Here is a 27,816-nt window from a genome sequence, read left to right as displayed (position 1 = left end):
GAATTGATGACAGCATCTGCGCCTGGCTTCTTGCCTCTCTGCAACGCTTCCAAAGTCTGGTCCCCGGACACCTGCCACTTGACGTCACAGATTCCCACGCCTAACCAGGACCCCAAGTGGTTCTGCTCCTCACAAACTTGGAAAATTGCTGCAGGCTCAGGCCCGGGAAAGCAAGATAATGCAGGACTGCCTCTTTCAGGATAATTTCAGGGTTATGTCTATGCAGGGAGACATCAACCTGGCTCCTTCCCAGGGTGGCTTGAATTCACCGGTTCTGGCCCGCATTCCCATTTCATTCTAAACCTCTCTGGTTCTTCAGCCAACCCGTCTTCGCTCAGGCCTCGGCAGCAGTGCTCACGCCTTCCCGCCGGGAGACGTGTGCTCCCCACCCGTGTCCCACCACTCGTGGCTGACCAAGCAGCTACCGTGTGGGAGTCAGGAGTACCAGCTTCCAGGTTAACCCGACCTGGGGTTGAATCCCAGCTCTGCCCCTCACACGGCGTGACCTTGGGCAAGTGACTTAACCTCTCTGAGCTTCAGCTCCCCCATCGGTAAAGTGAGGGGGGTGCAATCTCTTTTGAAGACGGTGAAGATTCATGAGCTAACTGAACGTCAGGTGCACAGGACCCCTCACCTTATCCTGCTGGTCTGAGTCCTGGTCCGCATAAATCTCCCCGGAAGGTCCTGCCTCGGGAATCCCCTCGGCCACTGACGGTTCCGACAGTTCCACAGCGTTGGTCCACACTAACACACAAGATCAACAGAGAGCGTTACCTTAACATGGTGAGGGTCCCTAAGGTCTGGGAGGCTATTTTCAGACTAACCTCATAGTCTTTTCCCCCGTTACTAGAAAATTACAAAGCGACGCGTACGCTCACTGAGCAACGGCGAACACGCGTTGACAGGAGTATGAGAAAGGGACAGAGCTGCCTCATCCCAGGTCGCGGTGTTAACCAGGCCGGTTGGCTTTGGTGTGTCTCTTTCTAGGCTTTCCGCTAAGCCACGTAGGAGCCGATGACCTGGGGCAGGCCATTTACTCTCGCCAAGCCTTGGTTATATCACTCACATGTTAGTCTCTGTTATAAAGGGCACTCTGAGGATTAAATGAGGTAATGATGTACAGCAGGGGCTGGCAAACCACGGACCTAGGGACAAACTGGCCATCCAGCTGTTTTTGTAAATAAAGTTTTATTGAAACAACAGCTGCAGTCATTCACTTATATACTGTCTATGGCAGCTTTCCAGCCACGAAGGCAGAGTGGAGTAGCTGTGACAGAAACCATAGAGCCCACAAAGTCTCAAATATTAACAGAAAAAGTTTCTCATTACAGAGAAAGTTTCCTACCCCTGAGCATTACCTTAACATTCAGCACTAAATGCCAGCTATTTTTTATTGCAATTATATCTTTAAAAGAATGGATTTCTGTTGCAGAGATTTTTATCTAGCTCATTTTTTCACCTCACAATGGACAAAAACATCTTCCCACGTCACTATCTATAGCTATGACACATTCCTTTTTCTTTTTTTTAATGTAACTAGGAGTTTGTGCCTTTTAATTCCCTTATACTGTGTTTTTTTAATTATATTTTTAAATGTTTATTTATTTATTTTTTTGAGAGAGAGAGTGTGAGCGCCAGCAAGGGAGGCGCAGAGAGAGAGAGAGAGGGGACAGCGGATCCGAAGCTGGCTCCCACTGACAACAGCCAGCCCGAGTTGGGGCTTGAACTCACAACCCATGAGATCATGACCCGAGCCAAAGTCAGATGCTCAACTGCCTGAGCCACTCAGGCACTCCTATACTATGTTCTTTTTAATGGTGGCATTGTAGTCCATTATACAAGTGTGCCAAACATATTTTTTTAACCAGGATCCATTTCATAGATGTTTAGGTTTTCCTGATTTTTCCTTATCCCCCGCCCCCCAATATTACAAGGGTTTTTCATGACTTTCTGGAGTGCTGGCATCATTATGTGTGGAGGTCCCACTCTGCACACAATCCACTCACACGAACACCGATTAAATTTTTTTTCAGCGTAGAAACTTTTGAAAAGACTTCTGGATTTCTGCTTTTGAGATCATTTGGCTTTAAATGGTGTTTTAAATCTCCACCTGACTGACTTCTGGGCAATCGCCGCACATCCTTGGCTTCTCGTGAGGTGAGAAATTGAACCAATTGTTTCCAAAGGTCACAAAACGTTAATGAATGTTAACACTGACAATGAAGGAAGTACACACCGTCATGTTTGTGGGCATTTTATTTAATCATTCATTCGCTTTGATTCTGCATTTTGTATTCATGCATTTCAGGGCCAGTGATTTTCTGCCCCACCCAGGTCTTGAACGTGTCTGTGGACTCCAGAAGCACGAGTGGACATAGTCAAAGGCCCGGAGGAGCACATGGCCTTGGGCGTTGGATGAGCGGCTGCGGCCACAGTATCCCTCGCCGCGCAGAAGGAAAGGGGCCTGGGCTCCTGCACCAGAACGGGCTGGGATCCCAGCGATGTCCTCGTTCTACCTTGGGGCGGGCTGGATTTCTTATCTGTTCCTTACAGGCAACAAAACAAATTGGCCAAGCAAAACTCTTCCAAGAGGGAAGGAGCAAAAGCCTTCTCAGTTGTGCCCAAGCTGGTCTCCCTGTGGAGGCAAACCTTTCCGAAGTCAGACGCCTCCTGGTGTAGCTGGACCTTGGGTCACGTCCCGTCCCGGGGTAACACCGGCCACCGCTTCCCGTGCTCTTTTTACAGGGTCTCCACGTTCCTCCTCTGGGAGCTCACTCTTCAGCCACGCCGACCGACTCCTTGCACTCCAGCCTCGGCACTCACCTTCCACCTGGAATGCTGTTCCCTCGCCTTTGCACTTCGGGGTAAAGGTCGCCTACCTTTCCGGGGATACCCTCCTGATCCCCCAACTAAGTCGGGTCCTTGTAGTTATGAGCTCACAGGGTACCGGGCACCTCGGCTGTCGGGTGTTGTCGCGGTTACCATTTGATAGACGTCGTTCTGTGATCCTCTCGCTAACGTCCGTCTCCCCGACTGAATGGTAAGTTCCGTGAGGTTGGGGACCACGTCTCAGTCTGCGCCCCTTGAGACGAACTTACTGCTGCCATCTGACAGATGTGTAAACGGGCACAGAGAGGGAAATCCTCTGCCCAAGCTCACAGGGCTTGAAGGAGGCCGAGCTCCCGTGCGAACCCGCGCCTGTCTCAATTCTGTTGTGCACTTACGGACCGGGAAGGCGTTGCAGGGTAACAAAAGCTCAGGGCCCAGCCCGCTCATAACCAAGAACTCACAGCAGGCTTGTTGCCTTCTGCGGCACCAGTGCTTTGCCTACGAAAACGCTAGAGCTCACAAAAACGCAGTGAGGCAGGTGCTGCTTCAGCGCCCCCGGTTGAGAAGCCCAGGTGCAGAGAGACGGAGGCCACGCATCCGGCAAGGGGGCAGTCGGGTCCGACCCCGCCGGTCTGGTTCCAGGAGCAGCACACTGCGGAGTGGCGAACGTGGGAACGAGGCCGTGAACGAGGAGCTTGGGAGCTGGTTCACCGTGACAGACCCCGTCAACGAGGAGCCCTTCCGCACGTTGTCTCCTTGGCAAGTGACTGCCAAGGACTGGATTGGAGGAGTCACAAGACGGAGGTTTAGCAGCTGCCTGATGAAACCGGTAAAGAGACCAGCTGCCCTGGTTGCCCAGGGGCTGCGGGGCTTCCTGGGACGGCGGGACTTTCAGCACCAAGGCCGGGAAAGACCCAGACAAACCGGGACGAGTTGGTCTCCCTGGAAAGAGTCGAGAAAAGCAAGCTCCCCACCCACTTACTTGGTTTCCTGTCACCATGGTGGGGGCCTGCCGCTCTGTGGACAGGGAGGGGGCCCTGCTGGGTGCTCTGGGCTCACACCGCTCCCGGGAACGTGCCTCCCACGACCCGTCAGCATTCCGCGTGGGGGGCGCAGGCCCCGCGCCCAGGGCCCAAAGCACCAAGATGGCGGCTCCTTGTCTCTGTCAGGCACTTCCGGCTTCCTCCCTGGGGAACTCCGCGAGGCCCTGCCGCGACGGGCTGGGGGAGGGGCGCGTGCCCAACACAATAAGGGGCAAGAGAAGGGCTTGGGGGGGAACGCCGCTCGCTGGTTCCAGCAGCTGCCTGTTCTCCGCCCCCCAACATCCCCCAACCAAGTTCACGATTAGAAAATTTGTGTTCAAAGCTCACTCCCCCCCACCCCACCCTCTTGGGCCCTGAGCCGTTGGATCCTAACTTAACTGTCTAGTGCAGTGCTGTCTGATAGAAAAATAATGCGAGCTATACATATAAGGCAATTTAAAATTTTCTGGTATTAATTCCATTAGAAGGGTAAAACGATGAAATTAATTTTGATAACAGATTTAACCCCGTACGTTAGAAAAAAGCCCACTATCATTTCAACACATAATCAAGACCAAAAAGATAGAGACATTTTCCACTCTGTTTCTTTGGGGCACTATGTCTTTGAAATCCAGTGCATCTTAACTTGGAAGCTAAATTTTCAATGGGAAGACTTGATCTGTATTTGGGCTTCACAAAAACTTGCAGTTGAAGCAGATTTGCATACTCAGGATGTTCCAGGCGTACTTAAAACCTTCCAAAAACTGAATCAGGTGTCGGTTTTGAAATTTAAATTAGTGGAAATTAAACATATACTTCCTCAGTCACATTAGCCACGTTAGCTCAATCCACGTGTGGCTGGTGGCTATCACATCTGAAAGCACTTGACTGGAACATTCTCCCTTTTGTTCTCCTACTTCACTTGATCTCTCCTTTCCTGCCAACATCTATAACTGGGTTTTTTTTTTTTAAAGGAATACAGGAGAAGTGAGACACACACACACACACACACACACACACACACACACACACACACACACACACTAATTCTACAGCAAAGGCTTTGAGTATAACATCCAGCCGGATTCTGGAGACCCCTGTGTCACATTACTGATGGTCACAAGGCCTGTGGCTTAGTTTTTCAATATTCAGCAGACTCTCTGTTTGATGCTATATATGTGCAAGTTGTTTACTTTTCAGCCTAGGGGCAGTCAGTTGCCCCAGTCAGGAGTCCCCACGCTTGGGGTGGCTGGGCAGCATTACACTGCACAGGCCACAGTCCAGAGGCAGGCGACACCGGAGGCTTTCCTAATTAGCAAACCAGAGGCCAGAAATAGGTTTTTAGTTGGTAAAAAGGGTGGCCTATTACCCTTGTATGCTTTATGTTAGAAACAGGCTCCCAAAGGGCAGATGCAGGAAGGTATGCCTGCCGGTCGGCTGAAGTACTGGGGAGCCCTGTCCTTGTGCCCCCACTCAGGGAGGGTCCCGTGTCCAGTCCTGGTTTAGATCTCTGCTGTCTAATGCCATCTCTGGGAGTAACTCCGGATGCCTCTGTGCCCCTGTCATGGCGGCCTTGAATGAGCTTTTCTACTAGGTGATGGTCGGAGCCCTTAAAGGACAGAGTCCAGACTTCATCAAACCTACAGAATAGGCTGAATGATGTTTGACATCCCTTTGCTATGTTTACTAGAAGTCTGCATGGGGTAGAATTTATCTGAGACTTGCTTTCCTTGCACCCAGGCAGGGAGGTGCTGGAGTGGTTTCCTGTCACCTGTCTCAAATGTCTTTACTGGCTCCTAATACCTATCGAGGAGAGACCCCAAGGGCCATGTACGACCCAACTGGTTTAACTCAGTTCAAAACAAACCCTCTAGTTGCTGGATCATTTGGAGGTCCCAGTGGGGAGAACCCCAAAGGAGGGATGGGATGGCTGGGACAGTGGGATGGCAGGGATGGGGGAACAGAGACACTTTAAGAAGTTTTAAGCGGTGGCTATTTGCCAAATGGGAGAGAAGTTGCTTCAATATTTTCACAGCCATCTGGCTCTCCTGGTGCTTGTCAGATAATTATCAGTCCTCACCAGGGACAGCATGTGGGTGCCTTAATTATCAGCGTGTGGGTGTCTTTAGGATTTGGACTGGGTGCTTTTCGTTGTGTGGTGGCCAGCCTCCAAGATGGCGCCAATGGTTCTTATCTCCTGGTATTCACATCTTTGGATTGTCCTCTCCAATAGTGGATGGACTTTGCAATCATCAGCTCAGCTGCCATAACAAAAGAGCACAGACTGGGCAGCTTAAACAGTGGAATTATATTTCTCATAGTCTGGAGGCTGAAGTCCAAGATCAAGGTGGCATCAGGGTTGGTTTCTCCTGAGGCCTCTCTTCTTGTCTTGTAGATGGCTACCTTCATTCTGTGTCTTCACATGGCCTTTCCTCCATGTGCAGGCATCCCTGGTGTCTCTCTCTCTCTCTCTTCTTATAAGGATCCCTTATAAGAAGTTTTAGAACACATTGCCTGTGGTGATGCGGAAAGCAGAAGATGTTCCTAATGAACTGGGTGATGGAGCCCAGGCAGAGTGCTGGAAGGTGCCACCTGCCCTCTTCCTGGCACTTACCATGAACTGCAGGAGGGGAGAGAGGCCAACAGGGGGACTGTTGAACCACAAGGAGCTGGGACTTGATAGGACTTGAAAATTCCCTCCCTCTCCAGATGGCAAATGAAATGTGAGATGTGGGTTGGGCAAAGACCAAATCAAGGGCACTCTCAGGAGAGCACGCTCCAAAGATGAAGCTGAGTGTAAGACTGTAATATCCTTTGTCAAGAAAGCGGAGAGATCCAAGCTGGTGTGTCAGGGAATGATTCGGGAAAAACCCAGGGCTTCTAAGAAGGGCTGTCCCTCCCATTCTCGGCAGAAGCCCAAGGCAGAGGAGGGTTTGTGTCAAGAAGGCTTTTGCCTACTAGGGTGAACCCCAAGAAGGAACGCTACCAGTGTGGACTGACGGAGATGGAGACCCACAAAAGCAAGAGAAGCCTATGACCCCCATGCATCTATAGGCAGGTAGCAGACTATAAAATTGCACAGCTGCAAATGTGATACCTCTCATGGAAAAGGCAGGAGGACTCAGAGGGCCAAACCAAGGAACCAGAGGGCAGAGGCAAGAGCCATGAAGGGTCATTTCTGGGCAAGAATAGGTCTAAGTCCTAATAAAGGAACTTCCAACTTTTTCCTGGCTGGATTTCAGAATTGCTTTGGGCCAAGGACTCCTGTGTGTTTCTTGTTTTTCCCCTTTTGAAAAGAAGGCATGTCCATAAACTCTGTCCCACCAGACTACGTTGGGTGTACGAGGGACAGACAACCCATGTCTTCAGTTCACAGTCTTCAGATTGCTGGCAATGGTATGTAAGAACCTGAGCTTAAGGAGCTACACCCAGTGAGCTCCGTCTGTACCTGGACTTGATTTAGATGATGAGCTTCTGGAATTTAGACTGATGCTGGAATGGGATGAGACCCTGGGCGGGGGGGAGCGCTTGGGAGAGGGTGAGGGAGTTGTGCAAGTGAGAGGTGGTGAATCATTGAGGACCAGAAGACAGACTGTGGTAGCCAGTCTCCAAGACAGGGCTGCCAGGAGGTCTCACCTCCTGGTATTCAGGGCCATGGGGAGTCTTATCCACACTAGACAGAGCTGACCTGTGTAACCAGCAGGGTATTGCAAAAATGACATAGCGGCTTCCGAGGCTTGGTCCTAAGAGATGTTGTGGTTTCCATCTTGCTCTCTTGGGCCACCTTTTCAGGAAGAGCCAACTGCCATTTCAGGAGGACATTCCAGCAGTTCTCTGGATAGGTCCGTGTGGTGAGGAACTGGGGCCTCCTGCCAATAGCTATGTGAGTGCGCCATCCTGGAAGCAGATTCTCCAGCCCCAGTCAAACCTTCAGATGACTGCAGCCCTGGCTGACAGCTTACCTGCAGTCTTATGAGAGACCCTGAGCTACAGCCACCCTGCTAAGCTGCTCCCAAAGTCCTGACCCACAAAAAGAGTATCAGATAAAAAACCCACGTCTGGGTTTTTTGTTTTTGTTTTAGTTTGGGTTTTTTTGTTTTGTTTTATTTTGCTTTAGGCCACTACAGTGTTTTGTTTCTGTTTTTTTGGTTTTTTTTTTTTTGAGAGAGAGCGAGAGAGCATGTGTGCAAGCAGGGGAGGGGTAGAGGGAGAGGGAGGGAGAGAATCTTAAGCAGGCTCCACGCTCAGCGTAGAGCCCAACATGGGGCTCGATCTCACGACTGTGAGATCATGACCTGAGCCGAAATCGAGAATCAGAGGCTTAACCAATTGAACCACCCAGGCAGCCCCTTGGGCCATTAAGTTTTGGGAGAATCTGTCATGTAGCAATTGATAACATATACACCGCATGTTAATTTTTACATCAAAAAGACAAACACTGTTGAAATATTTAGGAAGAAGGCTACAGACGTGTGAAATTTATTTTGAAATGCATCAAAGATGGATTAATGAATGAATAGAGGGATGGATAGACAGATATGCAGTAGAGAGTACAGCAAAACGTTAATGGTGGAATTAGGTGGGAGGGTCTCTGTAAAATTCTTTTTACTTTGCAGTATGTTTGAAAATTTTCATATTAAAATGAAAGGGGGAAATGGCTGAGTAATTTCTCGACTTCATTTGATGTTGATGGTCCACAAGGGTTCATTTGATGATGATAATGATGATGATAGTGGTGAATATAACTGCATTTCATTTACTCCTCAGTTTGTATATTTCACAACAATAACTATTATTTGAATGGCTGAGGGAGGTGATCAGGTGAATGGTCTTGAGTGACACCAGGCGAGGGTGTGGAGCCACAGAGAGACCTGGGGACCCAGAGGACAGAGAATGGGATCTTCACATCACAGGCATGGAGGAAACCGGGGTCATGCCAAGGACTAAGTCAAGTCAAGCTGGCTACTCTGCCGGAGAGGCCAAGAGGATAGTGACAGATAGGAAGTCCCCTCCCCAAATGTCATGAAGCCTTCAGGGGAAGAGGGTGAGGGAAGGAAACTGTGAAGATTGGTCCCCAAAGTGACCAGGCTGTGAATGATAGTCACCGAGCTAACTAGCCTTAATCGGACTGAAAAATGTTAGATCAGACTAGATTGAATATGTCACGTCTGGGATGTAATTTTCCTCAATGAGCCTCAGCCTCCTGTCATCTGTGAAATGGTAATAAAATATTTAAAAGCTCCTAAGGCTATTGTGGGTGAGGGGCATTTCGGCTGCCCATATTTCTGCACATCTGAGTCAAAGCTGTAAGTTTACAGCCTGCTATGTATTCAGATACACACACACACACACACACAGACTGACACACACCCATGCCCGCATGCTCGCCACAGGGGTACCGATGTGTGCATTTGTGCAGAGCACAAAGTCTGGAGGGTCAGGCCCCAGAAAGTCAACAGGGGGTGCTGGGTGGTGAGGGTGACAAAGGATCTTTAACTGTTTTCTTACTTTCTGTTTATCCCCGAGGTTTCCATAATTGACTATGTTCTACTTTCAGAATCGGAAAAAATAAGCAAAAACCGAGACCCACCCGCGTGGCTATAAGGCCATCCCCAAAACCACCACTGGAAGCGCCAGCGAATACCTTGCTTGATGATGGGAGGCCTGTGGATGCCATCCATCACAAAGGAGAACATCTTCCCTCCGGCGCTCATGGGCCGCTTGTGACAGGCAGGAGGGACCATGGTGGGCCTGGGAACCCCCTGGGACCAGCTCTTCTGCACTGGTGCTGGCCGGATCCCCAGGGGGAAGGGCATCTGCAGAGGTGGGGGGGACTGTTGCGACTGCTGTGTGGCCGCAGGTGGCTGTGGTCTTGGCCAAGGTACTGGGCCACTCATCCATGGGGAGGAGACCTGCAGGGGCAGAGAAGAGAGTCAGAGGAGGTTCCGATCAGCTGGGAGTGGTCTCCACCTTTGTCCCAGCCATATAATTGCTGCCCTAGGGCTCAGCTTCTAAGTCACTTCCCCAAGGAAGCACCTCCCCGCCCCCCGCCAGACCATCCCCAAGTTTGGGATGGCAGGCCCCACTGTGGGTCACATTGCACCATCACACCACCAGTTCCTGGGGACAGCCTTCATGCGGCCGAAAGGGTCACAGGCATCACCCTGTTTGATACACCCAACACTCTGTCACGAGACTGAGGCTGAGCGAGACCTTGTGACTTTCCAAGATCCTAGATTTGCTGGTGAGCCTCTGAGCTGGTAGAACGTCACCTCCAAGAGGATAAGGGCTGTCTATCTTGCTCACCCCTGTGTCCTCAGCACCTAGAATAATGCCTGGCACATACAGAGCAGGCCCTCCAATACTGCTTGAAAGAATGAATGAACAAATCCCTGAGATTCACACCGGGGCTCTTCAGGACCCCCAGCCTGCCTTCCATCCACACTCTGTATCTGTTGGGCACTTCTAATGCCATCTGCCCCTCTGAAGCCAAGAGCTCTGGGATGGCAGGGACCTCGCCTGTCTCATTAACCTTTGATCCTCAACATGTACCACACCCGACTCTTGGGAAATGCTCCATAAACGTCTACCGAGGGATTGTTTCATCATCTGACCCTTGGAAGAGGCCTGCGGCTACTTTATATGGGAAGCACACCCAACCCCATCTAATCGTGGACAGACACGTGCTGAGGGATGCGACACCTGGCTTCTGCCTGGGTTTAACGCTTCAGTGGTGGTTTCTCCCTGGGCCTAGTGGTTCAACCGTAACATTGGGGTGTGCCATCATTTATTGTTCCTTCCTTATCTATTTCTCACGATAGTCCTGCCGAGCAGAACTCCTATATTACAAAACGACTCCTATATTACAAACGAGGCATGGTGAGGTTAATGAATTTACCCAGGCTCAGGTAGTGGTGGGGAGGGAGTTGGGAATGAGGTCTGATGACCCCTGTCTCTGTCTCACCTCCCCCACTCCAATTCTCTTGGCAGAAAAAAACACACTGAGTTCAAAGGTTTGCCACTATGTAGGGCCACACATCTATTCCCCCCTGCCTGGAGCTCATGTGTCTCCTGTAGACGGGAGAGAATATGAACTCAGAGACACATAGTGAGAGAGAGAGAGAGAGACACTTCCAAATATGAGCACCTACTCATAGAACTTCCTACAGCTTCAGTTAGATTTAAGAGGAAGATTCTCCATTCGTTCAGGCTCTAGACTTTCCCCAGCAAGTCAAAGATCCTGTGCGTTCTCTCTGAAGACGTTTTCTTGGAGTCCGTGAGGACAGCGTTCGGGGATATCAAGCTCCAAGCTCCAACTGTCTGAGGACATCTGGCCCATCATTCATAATGACACTGGCCCACTTTAAACCTGCTTCAGGAACGGACTTGGCAGTGTTCCAGGGCTCTGTTTCTTCCGCGCACTTTTCCAGTTTCTCTCCAGTGTCAACATCTCAGCCTCTCCACCTGTGCTTTCTTCCTTTCGTTATTCCCCAGGGCCAGGGTGTCCCGCTCCTGCCCTGCACTAAGTTCCCCATCCATCCTGTCTCCTCCCCACCTCGGAGGGTCTGTCTTGCCTCAATTATTCCTATAACATTTTCCCACCAGTTAAATAAATATTCACTGGCCATGGGCCAAAGGCGAGAAGGGGTAAATTCTAATGTGCTAAAAAACAAATCTGGAGGTTGCTGGGAGGCGTGGAAGAACTCCCCTTTTGTGCTGGGATCCGCAGGTCATACGCTCACCGCTAACTAACGGCAAGGGTGCCAGCGGGAGTGAGCCCGTCCGGCACGTCCAATACCATCCACTTCCCCAGGGGGCCGCCCAGACGCCACTCAGGTCTTTTGGAGCGTCTGGGGAATCCCCCGCCCAATCGCTGAGCAGCTTGTGGGTGGGGCTAAGCACTCAGCCAATCACATTCCCCGGCCTCAGTGATTGGTTCAGCGGTGAGGCGTGTGATCCAATCAGAGCCGAAGGGACCCAGGGAGCCCGTGGCCGGACACCAGGGTCTGGAGTGGTCTGCGGACTTGACAATGTAGCCTGCCTGAGGGAGCGGAGCCGAGGCGTGGGGAGCTAGAAGCCGCTGTTGCTTTAATCGTGGTAAATCACACGTAACGCCACATTTGCATCTTAACCGTTTTTAAGCGTACGGGTCGGGAGTGCCAAGGACACTCACGTGGCTGGGAGACACATCTTCAGAAGGTTTCCATCTTACAGAACGGAAACTCTGTCCCCATTAAACACCACCACCCCCTTCCCCCTCCCCCAGCCCCTGGCACCCACCATTCCGCTTTCTGTCTCTGAATTTGACTCCTCTGGGGACCTCAGGCAAGTGGAACTGTACCTGTACCGCCTTTGTCTTTGGGCGACTGGCTGATTTCACTGAGCATTGTGTCCTCAAGGTTCACGCGCGTTGTAGCAGGTGTCAGAATTCACCCCATTTTGTTTAGCCATTTTGGGGCACTTGGGTTCCCATCGTCACTGGCTACAGTGATGATGGCTGCTGTGAACGTGGCGCTGCACGTGGGGAGCTGGCTTTGAGCCCTGGCTGGCTCGGTACCCTGAGCTTTTCAGCCCCAGTGAGGCCGGCTAGAGCTGGTTTCTGTCACTTGCAGCCCAGAGCCCTAATGATAGGGTCCCTAAGGGGGAAGGAGCCAGGGACATATACATGCACGAAAGCCTCCATTTGGCTTTTCGGATTCAAAAATAAAATTAAAAATTATAAGGCTTTTTGTTTTCTTTCTCAAGCTTGTTGGTTGAGGGTGGCTTTAGTTGGAAGGTAAAAGTTGATTTTCTCTGGTTTGCATGCTTGCTCTATAATAAGCAAGGTCAAGGTTTTCTCAGAAATCGCTGCCAGTACATAAGGAAACAGGCAGGGGTAAAACAAACACAAGAAAAGGACTCACGTTAAAAGCTAGTTCTGGGCTGTGCTCACATTAAAATGTACCCCGAGCTTGGGGTCAAGGTCAGTTATCAAGAAGTCTGTTTTTAGAAATGTGAGTTTAAAAATACACGCTAATGCCTTTTTTCTTTCCCTTTTCCCTTTTCTCTGACCATATGGTATGTTGCATGTTTTTTGTTGTTGTTGTTTTTCAGGGAGCATATGTTACACTCCTGATTTCTTCCACACTGTCTTTAAAATAGCAGGTTGTCAACCACCTGGATTAGCCAGGCCACACCCGCTACTGAATTTGTATCAGCTTGAACAAACACCCGTCAATAATTTACTCAAGAAAACATAACCCAATTTTTCAGATTATCTACTTGTTCTTTATGTTATCTTTCCAGTGTGTGCTTTTAGCCCTGTAAGGGGTGCATGTGGAATGGGACACCCTAAAATAATCAAGGGAGTTTGCATATTGCGTGCCTCCAAGACCCACACACGCTGCTAGGACGCCGCGGAGGCTGGGCAGACGGTGAGGCCGACTTTGCCCTTGGAGAGCCTGTCACGTGCTCTGCTGTTTGTAATTGCCGATATTTCTCCGGCGATGAGCCACCACGTCAGGAAGGCACCCGGGTGCCAGAGACTGTGTTGTGCTCTCATCTAGTTGCCAGAACAATCCCAGAGGTGGGGGAGGCATTTTTGCCCCCATGTTGTGGATTAAGAAACTGAAGCTCAGAGAGGGTAAGTGACTTGCCCAAGGTCCCACAGCCGGGAAGCGATGATGCTGTTTGACTCTAACACCTGGGCTCTTACAGCTTCGAGCTTGTTTGAAGTCATGATTTTTTTTTATAACTGCTTTCCATGCTCACAGAAGGGTCTTAGATGATCGGTTAACAGGGAATAGGAAATTTTCTAAGTTACAAAAAAGAAAGGAAGAAAGAGACGGTGTGAAAACCACAAGACGTTGCATGCGCTGCTTGGAATCGGGGTTTTCTAGGAACACTGATAACTCTTTGGTGGTGTTATTCACGTGGTACGTGCCGAGTGTGGGAAGCAGCCCAGAAGACCCCGGTCTTCATCCAGGCAGGACCGGGGAATGCCTGCTGCACGAGAGGCGTGCTGGGGCTACCTGCTACCAGCTCATGAGAGCCAGTTCTTTGTTTTTATTTAAAAAAATGTTTCTTTGTTTTTGAGAGAGAGACAGAGAAGGGCAGAGGGAGAGGGAGACACAGAATCCGAAGCAGACTCCAGGCTCTGGGCTGTCAGCACAGAGCCCGACACGGGGCTCCAACTCACGGACCGTGAGATCATGTCCTGAGCCGACATCGGATGCTTAACTAACTGAGCCACCCTGGTGCCCCCCATGAGAGCCAGGTATTAAATGCCCAGGAATTTTGTGAGCTGGTTGATGAGAAGCCATTAATAAAAATTAAATGATATGAACTTACAATTAAACGATAGTAGAAACAAAAGTAACATAGTTAACACTCACCCTTCCGAATTATATTACATTATTTTACTGCTCTCCATGCTCTTGAGGTGATTTAACCCTACATGTGCGTGCTACCTCACGTCTCCCTGTATCTCTGTATTCAGTGATGTTTCCCTGGTCTCTTGAGATTGGCCATGGTGGGAGTATTTACACCACAGAAATAGCAAACACTGTAAATCAGAGCTTGATCTGTTTTGTGTTGTCAACTGTCCACACTGAAGAAGGTTCTGGAGAAAATGTTAACAATGCAGGGCACCTGTGTGGCTCAGTCGGTTAAGGGTCCAACTTCGGCTCAGGTCACGATCTTGACGGTTCGTGGGTTCGAGCCCCACGTCGGGCTCTGTGCTGACGGCTCAGAGCCTGGAGCCTGCTTCGGATTCTGTGTCTCCCTCTCTCTGCCCCTCCCCCATTCTCTCTCTCTCTCAAAAATAAATAAACATGAAAAAATTTTTAAAAAAAAGAGGAGAGTTCTGACACTTGCTACAACACGGATGGACCGTGAGGACATTACACTCTGTAAGTGAAGGGAGAAGGTCACCAACGGACAAACACTGTGAGATTCCACTTCTGTGAGGGGCCCGGAGCGGTCAAGTTCACAGAGACAGAAAGAGTGGCGGCTGGGGGAGCAAGGAAGAGGGAGGGAGCTTTCACGTAACGGGCACCGGGTTTCGGATTGGGAAGAGGGAGAACGTTCTGGAGATGGCTGTACAGCAGTGTGAGTGCAGTGACAGAACTATATGCTCACAAGAGGTTCAGACGGTAAATGTTTTCGGTATTTTGCCACCACTTTAAAATCTAAAAATGAAAAACGAACAAAAATAACGAAGTGCCTCCAAGGTTTGGGGGAGGGTGACAGAAATGGATGGAAAGGTTCTGGAAGCGGGTGGTAGGGACGGCTACGGAACCCCGTAAACGTGCAAACACCGAACGGCACACGTACAAACGGGTGAGGTGTGTGTGGTGCAAGTTATATTCGAGGAAGCTGTTAAAAGCAGGCAAGCAAACGTGGTCACGAGGAACCCTTTGGGGGTGATGAGTTTGCTCACTGCCTTGATGGTGGTCCGTCTGGCACACGCCTAAGTCAAAGTCGATCAAGTTACATCCTTTAAACACCTGCAGCTTTCTTGCCTGTCAGTCTGTCTCCAAAAACCGGTTTTTAAAAAGCGGCACAGGGGCGCCCGGGGGGCTCCGTCAGTTAAGTGCCCCACCTCGATCTCGGCTCAGGTCATATAACCTCGCGGTTCGTGAGTTCGTGGAACACAGGGCTCCACGCTGACCTTGCGGAGCCTCCTCGGGATCCCCTCTCTCTCCTCTCTCTGCCCCTCCCCAGCTTGCACACTCTTAAAAATAAATAAAGTGTCTAAAAAAAAAAAAAGCAGCACAGTTTTCCATATACGAAGAACTCCTTGTACTTTTTAAAATGACGTCCCCTTTTGATGGATAGCTAGCTTTCAATTTTTGTGTCCCTATAAATAACATTTCCATAAATACCTTTGTGTGAAAGCAGGCAGATGTCGTCTGTCCCCCTGTCCCCTACTGGCAAGCCACAGAATGAGAATCTCCCAGGCGGGGGGCCTGGGAACCTGTAATTTTATGGGACATTCCAAATACATTCTTATAATCAATCACACGTGTTTGACAAACATTGACTCACGCTTCACAGACTTGGGTTTATAGGCTTGGCGTTTGAGACTCTGTTTTCTTTGGTTCCTGAAACAATCTGTAAATGCTTTAGAGGAGGCGTTCCAAATTTAGGTTTTCCTTGTGTTGGGGGCACGTCGGAATCACCAGGGAGCTTGTGAGAACGCATATTCCCCAGTGCACACCCCGTTCCCAGGGAGGCTGGGGAGGGTTGCCAGATTTAACATAAATATATAGATTTAAAAAAATCTAGGGGCGCCTGGGTGGCTCAGTCGGTTAAGCGTCTGACTTCGGCTCAGGTTATGGTCTTGCGGTCCGTGAGTTCGGGCCCCACGTCGGGCTCTGGGCTGACAGCTCAGAGCCTGGAGCCTGCTCTGGATTCTGTGTCTCCCTCTCTCTCTGACCCTCCCCCCATTCGTGCTCAGTCTCTCTCTGTCTCAAAAATAAGTAAATGTTAAAAAAAATTTTTAAAAACCTAAATAAAATACAGTGTGTCCAATTAACTCTGAATTTCAGATAAACAACAAATAATTTTTTTTAAGCATAAGTGGCCTTTTGCAATATTTGGGATATACTTATACTAAACAATTATTTGGCGTTTATCTGCAGTTCAGATTTAGCTGGGTGTCCTGTATTTTATCTGTCAATCTTTTTAAAGAAGTTTTTTTAACTTTTTAATTTATTTTTGAGAGACAAAGAGAGAGCATGAGTGGCAGAGGGGCAGAGAGAGAGAGGGAGACACAGAATCCGAAGCAGACTCCAGGCTCTGAGCTGTCAGCACAGAGCCCGACGCAGGGCTCGAACTCACAAACCGTGAGATCATGACCTGAGGTGAAGCTGACGCTTAACCAACTGAGCCACCCAGGCGCCCCATCTGTCAACCTTAAGTACGAGTCCTTGGGCCTGGGTGAGGCCCAGGGATCTGCATGCTTGGTCTGCTCCCCACAGGGTTTGAAGTACTGGGGGGTCCTTGGAGCCCACGTTGAACACTTGATCAGGTCAACACCTTCCGGGTCGGGAGCCCCTCCTCGGTGCTGCCACAGGACCCCGGTACGGTCCATGAGCAAACACACTTTAATGATCTAAGGGGGATAAGGCAGCTGTGCAGTAGCAGAAAAATCTGTCCCCCATCTTCAAAGCCAAAGGTGATGGATGTGACATCGTGGCTCCTGCAGCCTGAGGGATCCTGTTGATCTGCCTGGGGTGCATATTTAGGGCTGCCTGAGGGCTCAAAACCCCAGGATTCTGTGTAGATCCTCTGAATTTAATTTATTTATACTTGGCCTTGTCCCCGAAAGGATTTTAAGCCTTGGAGGTCTGACTCAACGTAGCATTCTTGGGGGTGGTAAGATAAATGCACCATCTCTCTGGGACACGCATGGCAGAGATTCATTCCGTGCTCACTGGGAATGGACGCTGTGCTAGTTTTACGATTATAATCATCTCAACCCTCAAGATGAGCCTGCAAGGTCACTGCTGCCATTGGCCCCATTCTGTAGGTGAGGAAACAGAGGTTCTGAGGGGTCCGGTGGCTCGCTCAAGAGCACACAAAAGTATGCAAGTGGCAGAGCTGGGATCCTGATCAAAGCCCGTGTTGCTAACCCCCTCCTCCTGCCCCCATCCCACCTCTCTGGTAAACAGCACGTTCCTCGTGACTGAGGTTTAATGGGGAAGTTCTGTATTACATTTGGCTTAAACCGGGGCCACGTTCTGGGTCAGGACCCCGGGGACATTTCTGATCAGGGGCATAAGAACAGCTGCTATGCGTTGAGTGTCTGCTCCGGGCGGACGCTGACTTTCGGGCTCTACAGCCAGATCGATGCCAGGCCGTGCTGGCAAGCCCGAGACCCAGGCTTAGAAAGAACCCTGCTCGGGGGGCACAGAGCGAGGAAGCTGCAGACGGCTGATCTGCCTAAAAAGAAGCATCCATCTCTGAGTTTTCAAAAGCGCATCCTGCCTTCCATCTGCCCTGATCAAGCTTTGCATTTTCAGCAAAACGCTACGCTTAGTCCTGGGTTTGCCACGGTGCAAAATTTACATGTCATTCCAGGAAATGCCCAGAAGAGGGCGCGAGGACTCACGCCCCGCCAGGATCCACCGGGATAGGTGTGAACCTTGCCGGGTCCAGTCCATCAGGGTCACTGGTGTGCATGGCGTGAAACCCGAGGGGCGCGCGGCGGACAAGGACCACCCTTTGGACGCACAGGGGTCTGGACTCACCGAGGATGGGTTTTCGATGACCAGTTCGTAGGTCAGCCCTCCAGACCCAAATCTCAGGATGTCTCCCGGTAGCAGCTTCACGGCCACATTCTGAATGTGGCACTCGTTGACGAAGGTGCCGTTTCTGGAATTGAAGTCCTGGAGAACAAAGCTGTCCTCGGCCTCATTATATTCAATGAGCGCATGATGGTTGTCGATGTCAGGAGACTGAAATACATAAGGAAGGCGGCTGTAACCAAGAAAACAAGAATAAACGGCAGGGGCCCCTCACATTTACTGCTGAGCACTGGGTATCAGAAGGTGCTAGGCGCCTCGCCTGGCTGGCTGGTCACCACAGCCCTCATTTAAAAATGATGACAGGTGGAGCGCCTGGGTGGCTCGGTCAGTTAAGCGTCCGACTTCGGCTCAGGTCATTATCTCAGGGCCCGTGAGTTCGAGCCCCGCGTCGGGCTCTGTGCTGACCGCTCAGAGCCTGGAGCCTGTTTCAGATTCTGTGTCTCCCTCTCTCTCTGCCCCTCCCCTGTTCATGCTCTGTCTCTCTCTGGCTCAAAAACAAATAAACGTTAAAAAAAAAATTTAAAAATAAAAAAAATAAATAAATAAAAATGATGACAGGTAGAGTCAGGGAAGATAGCGACCCGGCCAAGGTCACGTGGATAGTGTCTGGTGGGGCTGGGGTATGTCTTCTCTCTGACTCCAGACCCCAGAGCAGGTGCCCAAGTTGTTGGCTGGGGATCCGGCAGCACGGAGGCAAAGGGAACTCTGTGGAGTCTGGATGAGCACGTGTCTGGCCAGGGAATCGGCCACTTTCTATATCCCTGACCCCACATAGGTATGCTTTTGGTCTTCCCGAACGGCAGGACAGAAAGCAAAAATGGCCCCAAACCCAAACCAGAAAGGTCACTTGGCAAGTGACAACTGTCCACCTTCCTGTAAGGAAAACACCAAGTTCATGGGATAAAGTACATAGAGTTAAACGGGGGAGGGGGGGGGGTGTTCCTAATGATTGGCGTTCATTAATTTTGTGTTCAACTCATTAAAAAAATAACATTTCAAAAAATATTACAGAAAATGAGAACCGGAAAAAAGCACAAAGAAGACATGAAAATCACCTAGGCTCCCATCCCCCCAGAGCCAGGCGCCGTGAACATCCTTCTAGTCTTCTGTCTGTGCTTACAATCTTGTGAAAAAGTTGAAAGAAAATTGAGATCACAGCACATCACCTAGTTTTATAACCACCTTTAGAAAACCTTGGTGTGCAATGAAGATTGTCCCATGTGATTAGCTATTTCTATTGCTTCTTAAAAGCTACTCAGAATTTATCTAATCGAAGATGATTTTTTTTTTTTTTTTTTTTTTTGTAAGTAGGCTTCATGCCCAGCGTGGAGCCCACTGCGGGGCTTGAGCTCATGGCTGAGATCAAGACCTGAGCTGGGATCCAGAGTTGGACACTTGACTCACCGAGCCACCCACGTGCCCCAATGATCTACTTTTTAATAGGAGGCGTGGTGTGATTACATTTCCAAAAAGAGAGGGACCCCAGACGGTGTGTCTGTGAATTGGCAGTGGAGGGCAGAAGGCTCTGCTGTAATTTCGCTTTGATCAGAAGACCAAGCAGGGCCCAGTGGCCAGAAGGAAATACCATATTCCCCTGGTCGTGGGGCTCTGGACTGTGGCTGCAGGGCATATGTGAAGCCTTTCTCTTTTCAGGACACTGCCTATGAGACATCCACTTCAGCCTGCGACTTTGCAATTATTTTCTAAATTTATCTTCTCGTGGGGCGCGTGGGTGGTTCAGTCGGTTGAGCGTCCAACTCTTGATTTCGGCTCCGGTCATGATCTCACGGTTCGTGAGATCAAGCCCCGCATGGGGCTCTGTGCTGACACTGTGGAGCCTGCATGGGATTCTCTCTTCTCTGTCTGCCCCTCCCCTGCTTGGATGCACCTGTGTGTTTTCTCTCTCTCTCTCTCTCTCTCTCTCAAAATAAATAAATAAACATTTAAATGTGTCCTCCTGGAGTGCCTCATCCAACTTTCATACGAAGAGTACTTGCATTTAGAAATTGACAGTGAAGCCTCAAAATGCAATAATAACCAGTCACTTGTATCAATAATAGACTAATTGCTTATGTTATGCTGTTATATAACAATACAACAGCTTGTATTAATAGACTATATTAATTAAACATTACATGCCAGGAAATGTGCTAAGCGCTCTCCTGCATTATCCATTTCATCTACACAACAGCCCAAAGGGATAGTTCTCTATTTTGTAGATAAGGAAACTGAGGCACAGAATGATTACATTTGTGCAGAGTTACCCAGCTTGACTACCCTGGCTTCTACTCGGATTTGCTTGGTTCAAATGTCTGTGTTCTTACTCACTTTGCAAATTTTTATCATACACTTGGGCACTCAAAATATTGAAATGCAGAAAGAAAGCAGGAGTAACTATATTAATTTCAGACGGAAAAGACTTCAGAGCCAGGAGTATTCTCAGGGATAAAGAGAAGATACAAGGATATGATGATAAAGGAGTCAGTTCTCCAAGAAGACATAACAATCCTTAATTGTATGTGCCTAACAATGAAGCATCAGAATAAATGAGGCAAAAACTGATAGAGGTTCAAGGAGAAATAGACAAATTCATTATGAGAGTTAGAGACTTCAACATTCCTGTTTCAGTAATGGACAGATCCAGCAGGCAGAAAGTTAGTAAGGATAAAGCTGAACTGAACAACACCGTTAATCAATTAGATCTAATTGACAGGTACAGACAATTTCACCAAACAACAACAAAATGCACGTTGTTCTCACACTCACATGGAACGTTCCCCAAGATAGACCCCATTCTGGGCCACAAACCATAACAAATTGAAAAGGACAGAAATCCTACACAGCATGCCTTCAGCCTACAATGGAATCAGACTAGAAATCAATAGCAGAAAAATAACTGAAAATGACAAAATATTTGGAGATTAAACGACACACTTCTAAACAGCCTGTGGGTCAAGGAGAAGCCCCGAGAAAAATTAAAAAAAAATTACCTAAGTGAAATGAAAGTAAATGCAAATGAAAATACAACTTATCAGAATTTGTGGGATTCAGTGAAAGCAGGGCTAAGAGGGAAGTTTATAGCATGGAATGCATACATTGGGAAAGAAGAAAGACTTTAAATCAATAATCTAAGCTTTCACCTTGGGAAAGCCTAACCCAAACAGAAGAAATGAAGCAAAAATTCAGACAGAAATGAATGAAATAAAAAGTAGGAAAATAATAGAGAAACATCAGTGAAACCAAAAGTTGATTCTTTGAAAAGATCAGTAAAATTGACAAGCCTCTAGCAGGCTAACCAAGAACAAGAGAGAGGGTACAAGTTACTAAAACCAGAAATGAAAGAGAGAGGTTCACTACTGATCACATAAATATTAAAGATAACAAAGGGATATTATAAACAATTCTATGCCCACAAATTTGATAACTTAGACGAAGCTGACCAACTCCTTGAAAGATACAAGGTACCAAAACTCATACAAGGAGAAATAAATAATCGGAATAGGCCCATATCTATTAAAGAATTTTAATCAGTAATGAATAACTTTCCAGAAAGCACCTGGTTCCTGGTACAGACAGCACCAGGTTCAGATGGGTTCACTGGTGAATTCCATCAAACACTTAAGGAAAAAATGATACCAGTTGTCTACAACCTCTTTCAGAAAATCGAAGCAGAAGAAACACTTCCTAACTCATTCTGTGAGGACATTAGTCTAATACCAAAACCAGATAAAGATATTACAAGAAGGGACAACTTCAGACCAGTATCTCTCATGAACACAGATGAAACATCCTCAACGAAATATTAGCAAATCCAATCCAACAATGTATACACCACAAGCGAGTGGGATTCATTTCAGGTAAGCAAGGCTGGTTCAGCATTTGAAAATCAATTAATGAGGGGCGCCTGGGTGGCTCAGTCGGTTAAGCCGCCGACTTTGGCTCAGGTCACGATCTCGTGGTCCATGAGTTCGAGCCCCGCGTCGGGCTCTGTGCTGACAGCTCAGAGCCTGGAGCCTGTTTCAGATTCTGTGTCTCCCTCTCTCTGACCCTCCCCTGTTCATGCTCTGTCTCTCCCTGTCTCAAAAATAAATAAAAACGTTAAAAAAAATTAAAAAATAAAGAAAATCAATTAATGCTGTCCATCACCTCAATAGGCTAGAGAAGAAAAGCCACATGAGCACAGCCCCGTGAAGAAAGAGCATTTGACAAAATCCAACATCCATTTGTGATTACACACACACACACACACACACACACACACACACACACACACACTTGTGGCAAATTAGGAATAGAGGGGAACTTCCTCAACTTGATAAATAACATCTACAAAAACCCTAAAGCTAACATCATACTTAATGGTGAGAAACTAGAAACCTTCTCATTAAGATCAGGAACAGGACAAGGATGTCCTCTTTCACACTTCTTTTTTAACACGGTACTGTGTCCTAGCCAGGACAGGCAATAAGACAAGAAAAGGAAATAAAAGGTATACAGATTGGAAAGGAAGAAATAAAACTGTCTCTATTTGCAGATGACATGACTGCCTATGTAGAAAATCCCCATGAGTCAACAAAAACACTCCTAGAACTAGTAAGCAATTATAGCAAGGTTGTAGGATACAAAATTAATATACAAAAGTCAGTTGCTTTCCTATATACCAGAAATGAACAACTGGAATCGGAAGTGAAAAACACAACACCATTTACATTAGCAGCAGAAAGAAAAGAAAAGAAAAGAAAAGAAAAGAAAAGAAAAGAAAAGAAAAAAGAAAAAAAGAAAGAAAGAAAGGGAGGGAGGAAGGAGGGAAGAAAGGAAGGAAGGAAGGAAGGAAGGAAGGAAGGAAGGAAGGAAGGAAGATAGATTAAGAAAGAGTGAAAGACCAGACAGACAGACTTAGGTAGAAGTCTAACAGAATATGTAAAGATATATATGAAGAAAACTGTAAAATATTGATGAAAAAAATCAAAGAAGATCCAAATAAATGAAAAGATAGCCTGCGTTTATTTGCAATTCCTTAAATGATACATGATGGTCAGAATCTTTTCATAAGCTTATTGCCATCTGTAGATCTTCTTGGGTAAGGTGTCTGTTCATATCTTTCGCCCAGTTTTAAATTGGGTTGTTTGTTTCCTTATTGTTGAATTTTAAGACTCATTTACTTTGGACACATGTTTATCGCATCCTTATCCCTAAAACTGAAGCCACCAAGATGTCTTTTAAAAGGCGAATGGGTAAGCAAACTGTGGTACATCCACACAATGAAATAAAAGTCAGTGATGAAAAGAAATGCGCTACCGAGCCAGAAAAAGACACAGAGGAACCATGCAAATGCACATCACTTGGTGCAAGAAGCCAGTCTGAAAAGGCCACAGAGTGTATAACTTCAACCATATGAAATTCTGAAAAAAGTAAAACTATATAGAGACAGTAAAGAGGTCAGTGGTTTCCAGGGGCTCTAGTGGATGTGGGGCGGGATGAACATGTGGAACACAGGGGGTTCAGGGTGGTGAAACTATTCTGTATGACGCTGCAGTGGTGGGTACTTATCAGACATGGGCCGAAACCCACAGAATATGCAATGCCTAATGTCAACTATGGACTTTAGTTAATGATAACATATCAATATTGGTTTGTCAGTGGTAACAAATGTCCCATGTGAAAGCAAGATGTTAATAATAGGGGAAGCTCTGTGTGTGTTGGGGGCGGGTATACGGGAACTTTGTACGCTAACTGCTCAATTTCCTATAAACCTCAATCCGTTCTAAAAAAAGAAAGTATTTTTAAAAAAAAACACTACAGCACGTTAGTTCTTTGGGGAATTCCACTCACGTCATGGTCATCCCCATACCCACTGATCCCTACGCTCCATGAACCCTGGATAACCCATCGAGGAGAGAAATTCTATGTGCTGCATTTTGCTTTCCTTTTCCCTAGCCTCGTTCCTCTCCGTTCCTCAGTAGCTGCCAGGCCATTATTAAGAAATCAAAGCAGGGGTGCCTGGGTGGCTTGGTCGGTTGAGTGTCTGACTTCAGCTCAGGTCATGATCTCGCGGTCCGTGAGTTCGAGCCCCGCGTCGGGCTCTGTGCTGACAGCTCAGAGCCTGGAGCCTGTTTCAGATTCTGTGTCTCCCTCTCTCTGACCCTCCCTCGTTCATGCTCTGTCTCTTTCTGTCTCAAAAATAAATAAACGTTAAAAAAAATTAAAAAAAAAAAGAAATCAAAGCAAGCAGGAAGTTTTAAATGACTCCATAAAAGTGGGAGGAGCCTCTGTCACAGGTTAGGCCAAGAGAGTGCTTCCTGGGACTATCTTATAATATGAGACCCTCCTCTTCCTTGGAGATTTGCTAAAAGCTCTTACTGGACAGAAGCCCTGCTGCTAATATAGGCTGAATGTATGAGCTCCGTCCTGCTGAGCTGTCCCGCTACTCACACTGGGTGTGAGCCACTGGGCGACTCAGTTGGATAAGCATCTGACTCTTGACTTTGGCTCAGATCATGATCTCACCGTTCATGAGGCTGAGCCCTGCATCGGGCTCTGTGCGGACAGCATGGAGCCTGCTTGGGATGCTCTCCCTCTCTCTCTGCCCCTCCCCCACGCTCACGCTCGCCCTCTCTCTCTCTCTCTCTCAAACTAAATAAATCCACTTTAAAGAAATTAAGAATAATATCATCATACGATCCATCGAGCCCACTTTTGGGTAAACATCCAAAAGAACGAAAAGCAAGGGCTTGAAGAGAGATTTGTACACCCGTGTTCACGACTCTACTCCCAACAGCGGGGAGGTGGAAACAACCCAGTGTCCACTGAGAAGTGGGCGGATAAGCAAAATGTGCCGCGTACATAAAATGGAATATTATTCAGCCTTAAAGAGGAAGGACATGCCGACGCACGCTACGACGCGGATGGACGTTGAAGACATTACGCCGAGTGAAATAAGCCAGTCGTAAGTAGGCGACAGCTGTCTGATCCTACCAGTACGAAGTACCTAGAGTTGCCAAGCTCACAGAAACAGAAAGTAAGACGGCGGCTGCCAGGGCCTAGGGGGAGGGGGAAACTGGGAATTGTTTGCCGGTTTAACGGGCATAGAGCCTCAGTGTCGCAAGATGAGAAAGTTCCGGTTGGTTATACAACAGCATGGACGCACTTAACGCTGCTAATCCGTACGCTTAACAAACAGTTCAGATGGTAAACGTTACGTTTCACCGCAGTTTTAAACGTGGCTAAGACGAAGTGTCTCACCCAACATCAAGATGCACGTGGCACTTCTGGGACCAAGATCTGTGCCCTTGACTTGTCCCCTATGCTTTTCAGAGTAGACAGGGATTAATTAATTAATTAATTACATTATATAACGTTTACTTATTTACTTTTGAGAGACAGAGCACCAGCAGGGGAGGGGCAAAGATAGAGGGAGACACAGTATCCGAAGCAGGCTGCAGGCTCTAAGCTGTCAGCACAGAGCCTGACGTGGGGCTTGAACTCATGAACCCATGATCTGAGCTGAAGTCGGATCTTAACCAACTGAGCTACCCAGGTGCCCCGCGAGTAGAGAGGAGTGGGGTGGAACTGAATATGGACCATGCATTAAAAAAAAAAAAAAAAAGTCTCCTGCAGGGGTGCTTGGGGGGGGGCTCAGTTGGTTAAGCATCTGACTCTTGATTTTGGCTCAGGTCATGATCTCGGGGTTCATGGGCTGGAGCCCCACGTTGGGCTCTGTGCTGATGGTGCACAGCCTGCTTGGGATTCTCCCTCTTTCTCTCTGCCCCTCCCCTGCTTGCACACGTGCTCTCTTTCTCTCTCAAAATAAATAAATAAACATTAACAACTATTTAAAAAATTAAGGCAATTCAAATGAGGAAAGAGATGATCTTTCCTAAAATATTAAAAAAAAAAAGTGTCCTGCATTTTAAATACCTTTTAAAAGTATTTAGTGAGTCCATAAAATACTGAGACTTCGACAAATCTGCTAATGATAAACATCTGCTCTGGTGACCGCTGGGCTTTGAGGAAGCCTCCCTGAGAAGCCGTTAGCCCGCCACCAAGGCTCCTGATGTATCTGGAACCTTCCTTCAGAGCCAGTTCTCAACCTTCATCTTCTGGAACTCATAAACCCAGTCTCGGAGCACGACCTCCTGACCCCCATCTTCCTCACCCTCCCTCCCTTCCTCTTTGATTCCTCGTGACCTCTGCTCCCTCACCCACTCCACGTGGGCATTCCCCTTCACCTGCCCTGGCCTGGCCCACCACCTCCTCCAACTCCACCTCTGTCCCTGTCTCCCTGCCACCCTCACACTCTGTCCTCAAGTCGGCCCAGTCTGGTCACATGCTGCTCTCTTCAGGCTCCCCAGCCACCGGTCCCTGGTGCTTGGCTTTTCATTCTACCTTGTTAACAGCCTTCCAGGTCCTCACCTTCTGTGCCCTGTCACATCCTCCACTTGCCCTCCAATCCTCGCCCACCCTCTCCCCCTGGCCCTCTGCCCCAGCAGGCCGGCCACGGGGCTGCATCGTGGGCTGACGGGCTCCTTGTCTCTGGTTTCTGGTTGGGTTTGGCCAGTGGGGGGATCAGAGATCTGAGCAGGGCAGAGAGAGGTCGGGGTATACATTCCCCTTGATCCCTCCCTGTGGGGACACCATGGGCTGGGTCCAACCTCCACCAAAAGCCACAGCTGCCGTTGGGGATTCCAGGAGATGTCACCCCCTCACCCTTCGGGTCTGGCGGGGGGGTGGGGACAGCTCCTCACTCTCAGTGGCTCTGGGTGCCACACCATCCTGGCTGGTTTCTTTAAGCCTGACTGCCTCTGTCGGTGTCCCTTCATGAAGCACCCACTCTGGACGGCCCTCTGCTCCCTGCCAGGACCCAGAGTTCCAGCAGTGAGCAGCTCTCCGGCATGGCCTTCAAGTCCCCTTCCCGCAGCTGCCAAGGGGATCAGAGTGGTCTTGCTGTCACCCCGCCTGGTCTGGTCCTGGCTCACTGAGGGTCTCCCTCTTGTATCTTCTGGGGCGAGTCTCTTGCTGCTCTCCGGTTGCTTCCCTTGCAAAAGTGGGTTTGATATGCTGAGCTACACAGGACTGACAAAAGGTACGGTTTGGAGGAACTTCAAGGTAGTAGGATAACATTTTTTCAGTTAAGTGGGGTCTGCGTGAGTGTGTGTGTGTGTTTGATCTATTTTTTTTACCTTTTGGGTCTTGGCCAGTGCATCCCCCCCCCCCAGCACATCCCCCTTACTGCCTCGAGAAAGAGACGTAGTGCAGAAAGAGTGAAAACTGGGGTTTCCAGAAGAATGAGGATATGGGGAAACAGCTGGGCTCTGGCGAGACGTGAGTCTGGGAGGAGAAGGGAAGGGGAAATGTCTCTGCTTCCCTCTGTCACAGAGACCCTTCCGCCCAGGTCCTCCTGGGAAAGCCCCGTGGAGGGGTGAGGCCTCAGGAAGAGGCTGGTTCCTAAAATCAGCCTGCCTGAGGGTGGTTTCCAGCCTCCGACCCGCCCTGCGTGACCCCAAATTCCTCATCTGTAAAATGGGGAAAATGATAGCGCCTGCCTCGTAGGGATGCCGATCGTCAGGACGAAATGAGTTAACACACACGGACGTGCCAAGGACGGGGCCGGGCACCGAGCGAGCCCTCGCTGCGTTACGGACACGTTACTGCTCTCTTCTCCGGCCCGGCCACGG

At 48.7% G+C, this 27,816-nt stretch overlaps 1 protein-coding gene across 11 annotated transcripts in view; it reads right to left on the bottom strand.

Moving 5' to 3' along the window:
• The window catches only part of FHAD1 (forkhead associated phosphopeptide binding domain 1), a 133,294-nt gene that overhangs the window by 90,958 nt on the left and 14,520 nt on the right, over positions 1-27,816 (bottom strand). For 10 of the 11 annotated variants that reach the window (XR_006221068.1, XR_006221069.1, XM_042996055.1 and 7 more), the window contains exons 3-5: positions 18,086-18,292; positions 9,496-9,763; positions 635-744 (exon numbers count right to left, since the gene is read on the bottom strand). Coding sequence is in view for 9 of the 11 variants with exons in the window: in XM_042996055.1 (XP_042851989.1) it covers positions 635-744; positions 9,496-9,763; positions 18,086-18,292 (585 nt within the window). In the remaining 2 variants the exon portion in view is untranslated. Of the gene's footprint in view, positions 1-634; positions 745-3,811; positions 3,941-9,495; positions 9,764-18,085; positions 18,293-27,816 lie in introns of those variants that run through there. The other variant, XM_042996061.1, reaches the window with a different exon arrangement.

Source organism: Panthera tigris, chromosome C1 (genome assembly GCF_018350195.1).
Source record: "Panthera tigris isolate Pti1 chromosome C1, P.tigris_Pti1_mat1.1, whole genome shotgun sequence".
In the NCBI taxonomy this organism is placed as follows: domain Eukaryota; kingdom Metazoa; phylum Chordata; class Mammalia; order Carnivora; family Felidae; genus Panthera; species Panthera tigris.
This window is presented reverse-complemented; position numbering and strand designations above follow the sequence as displayed.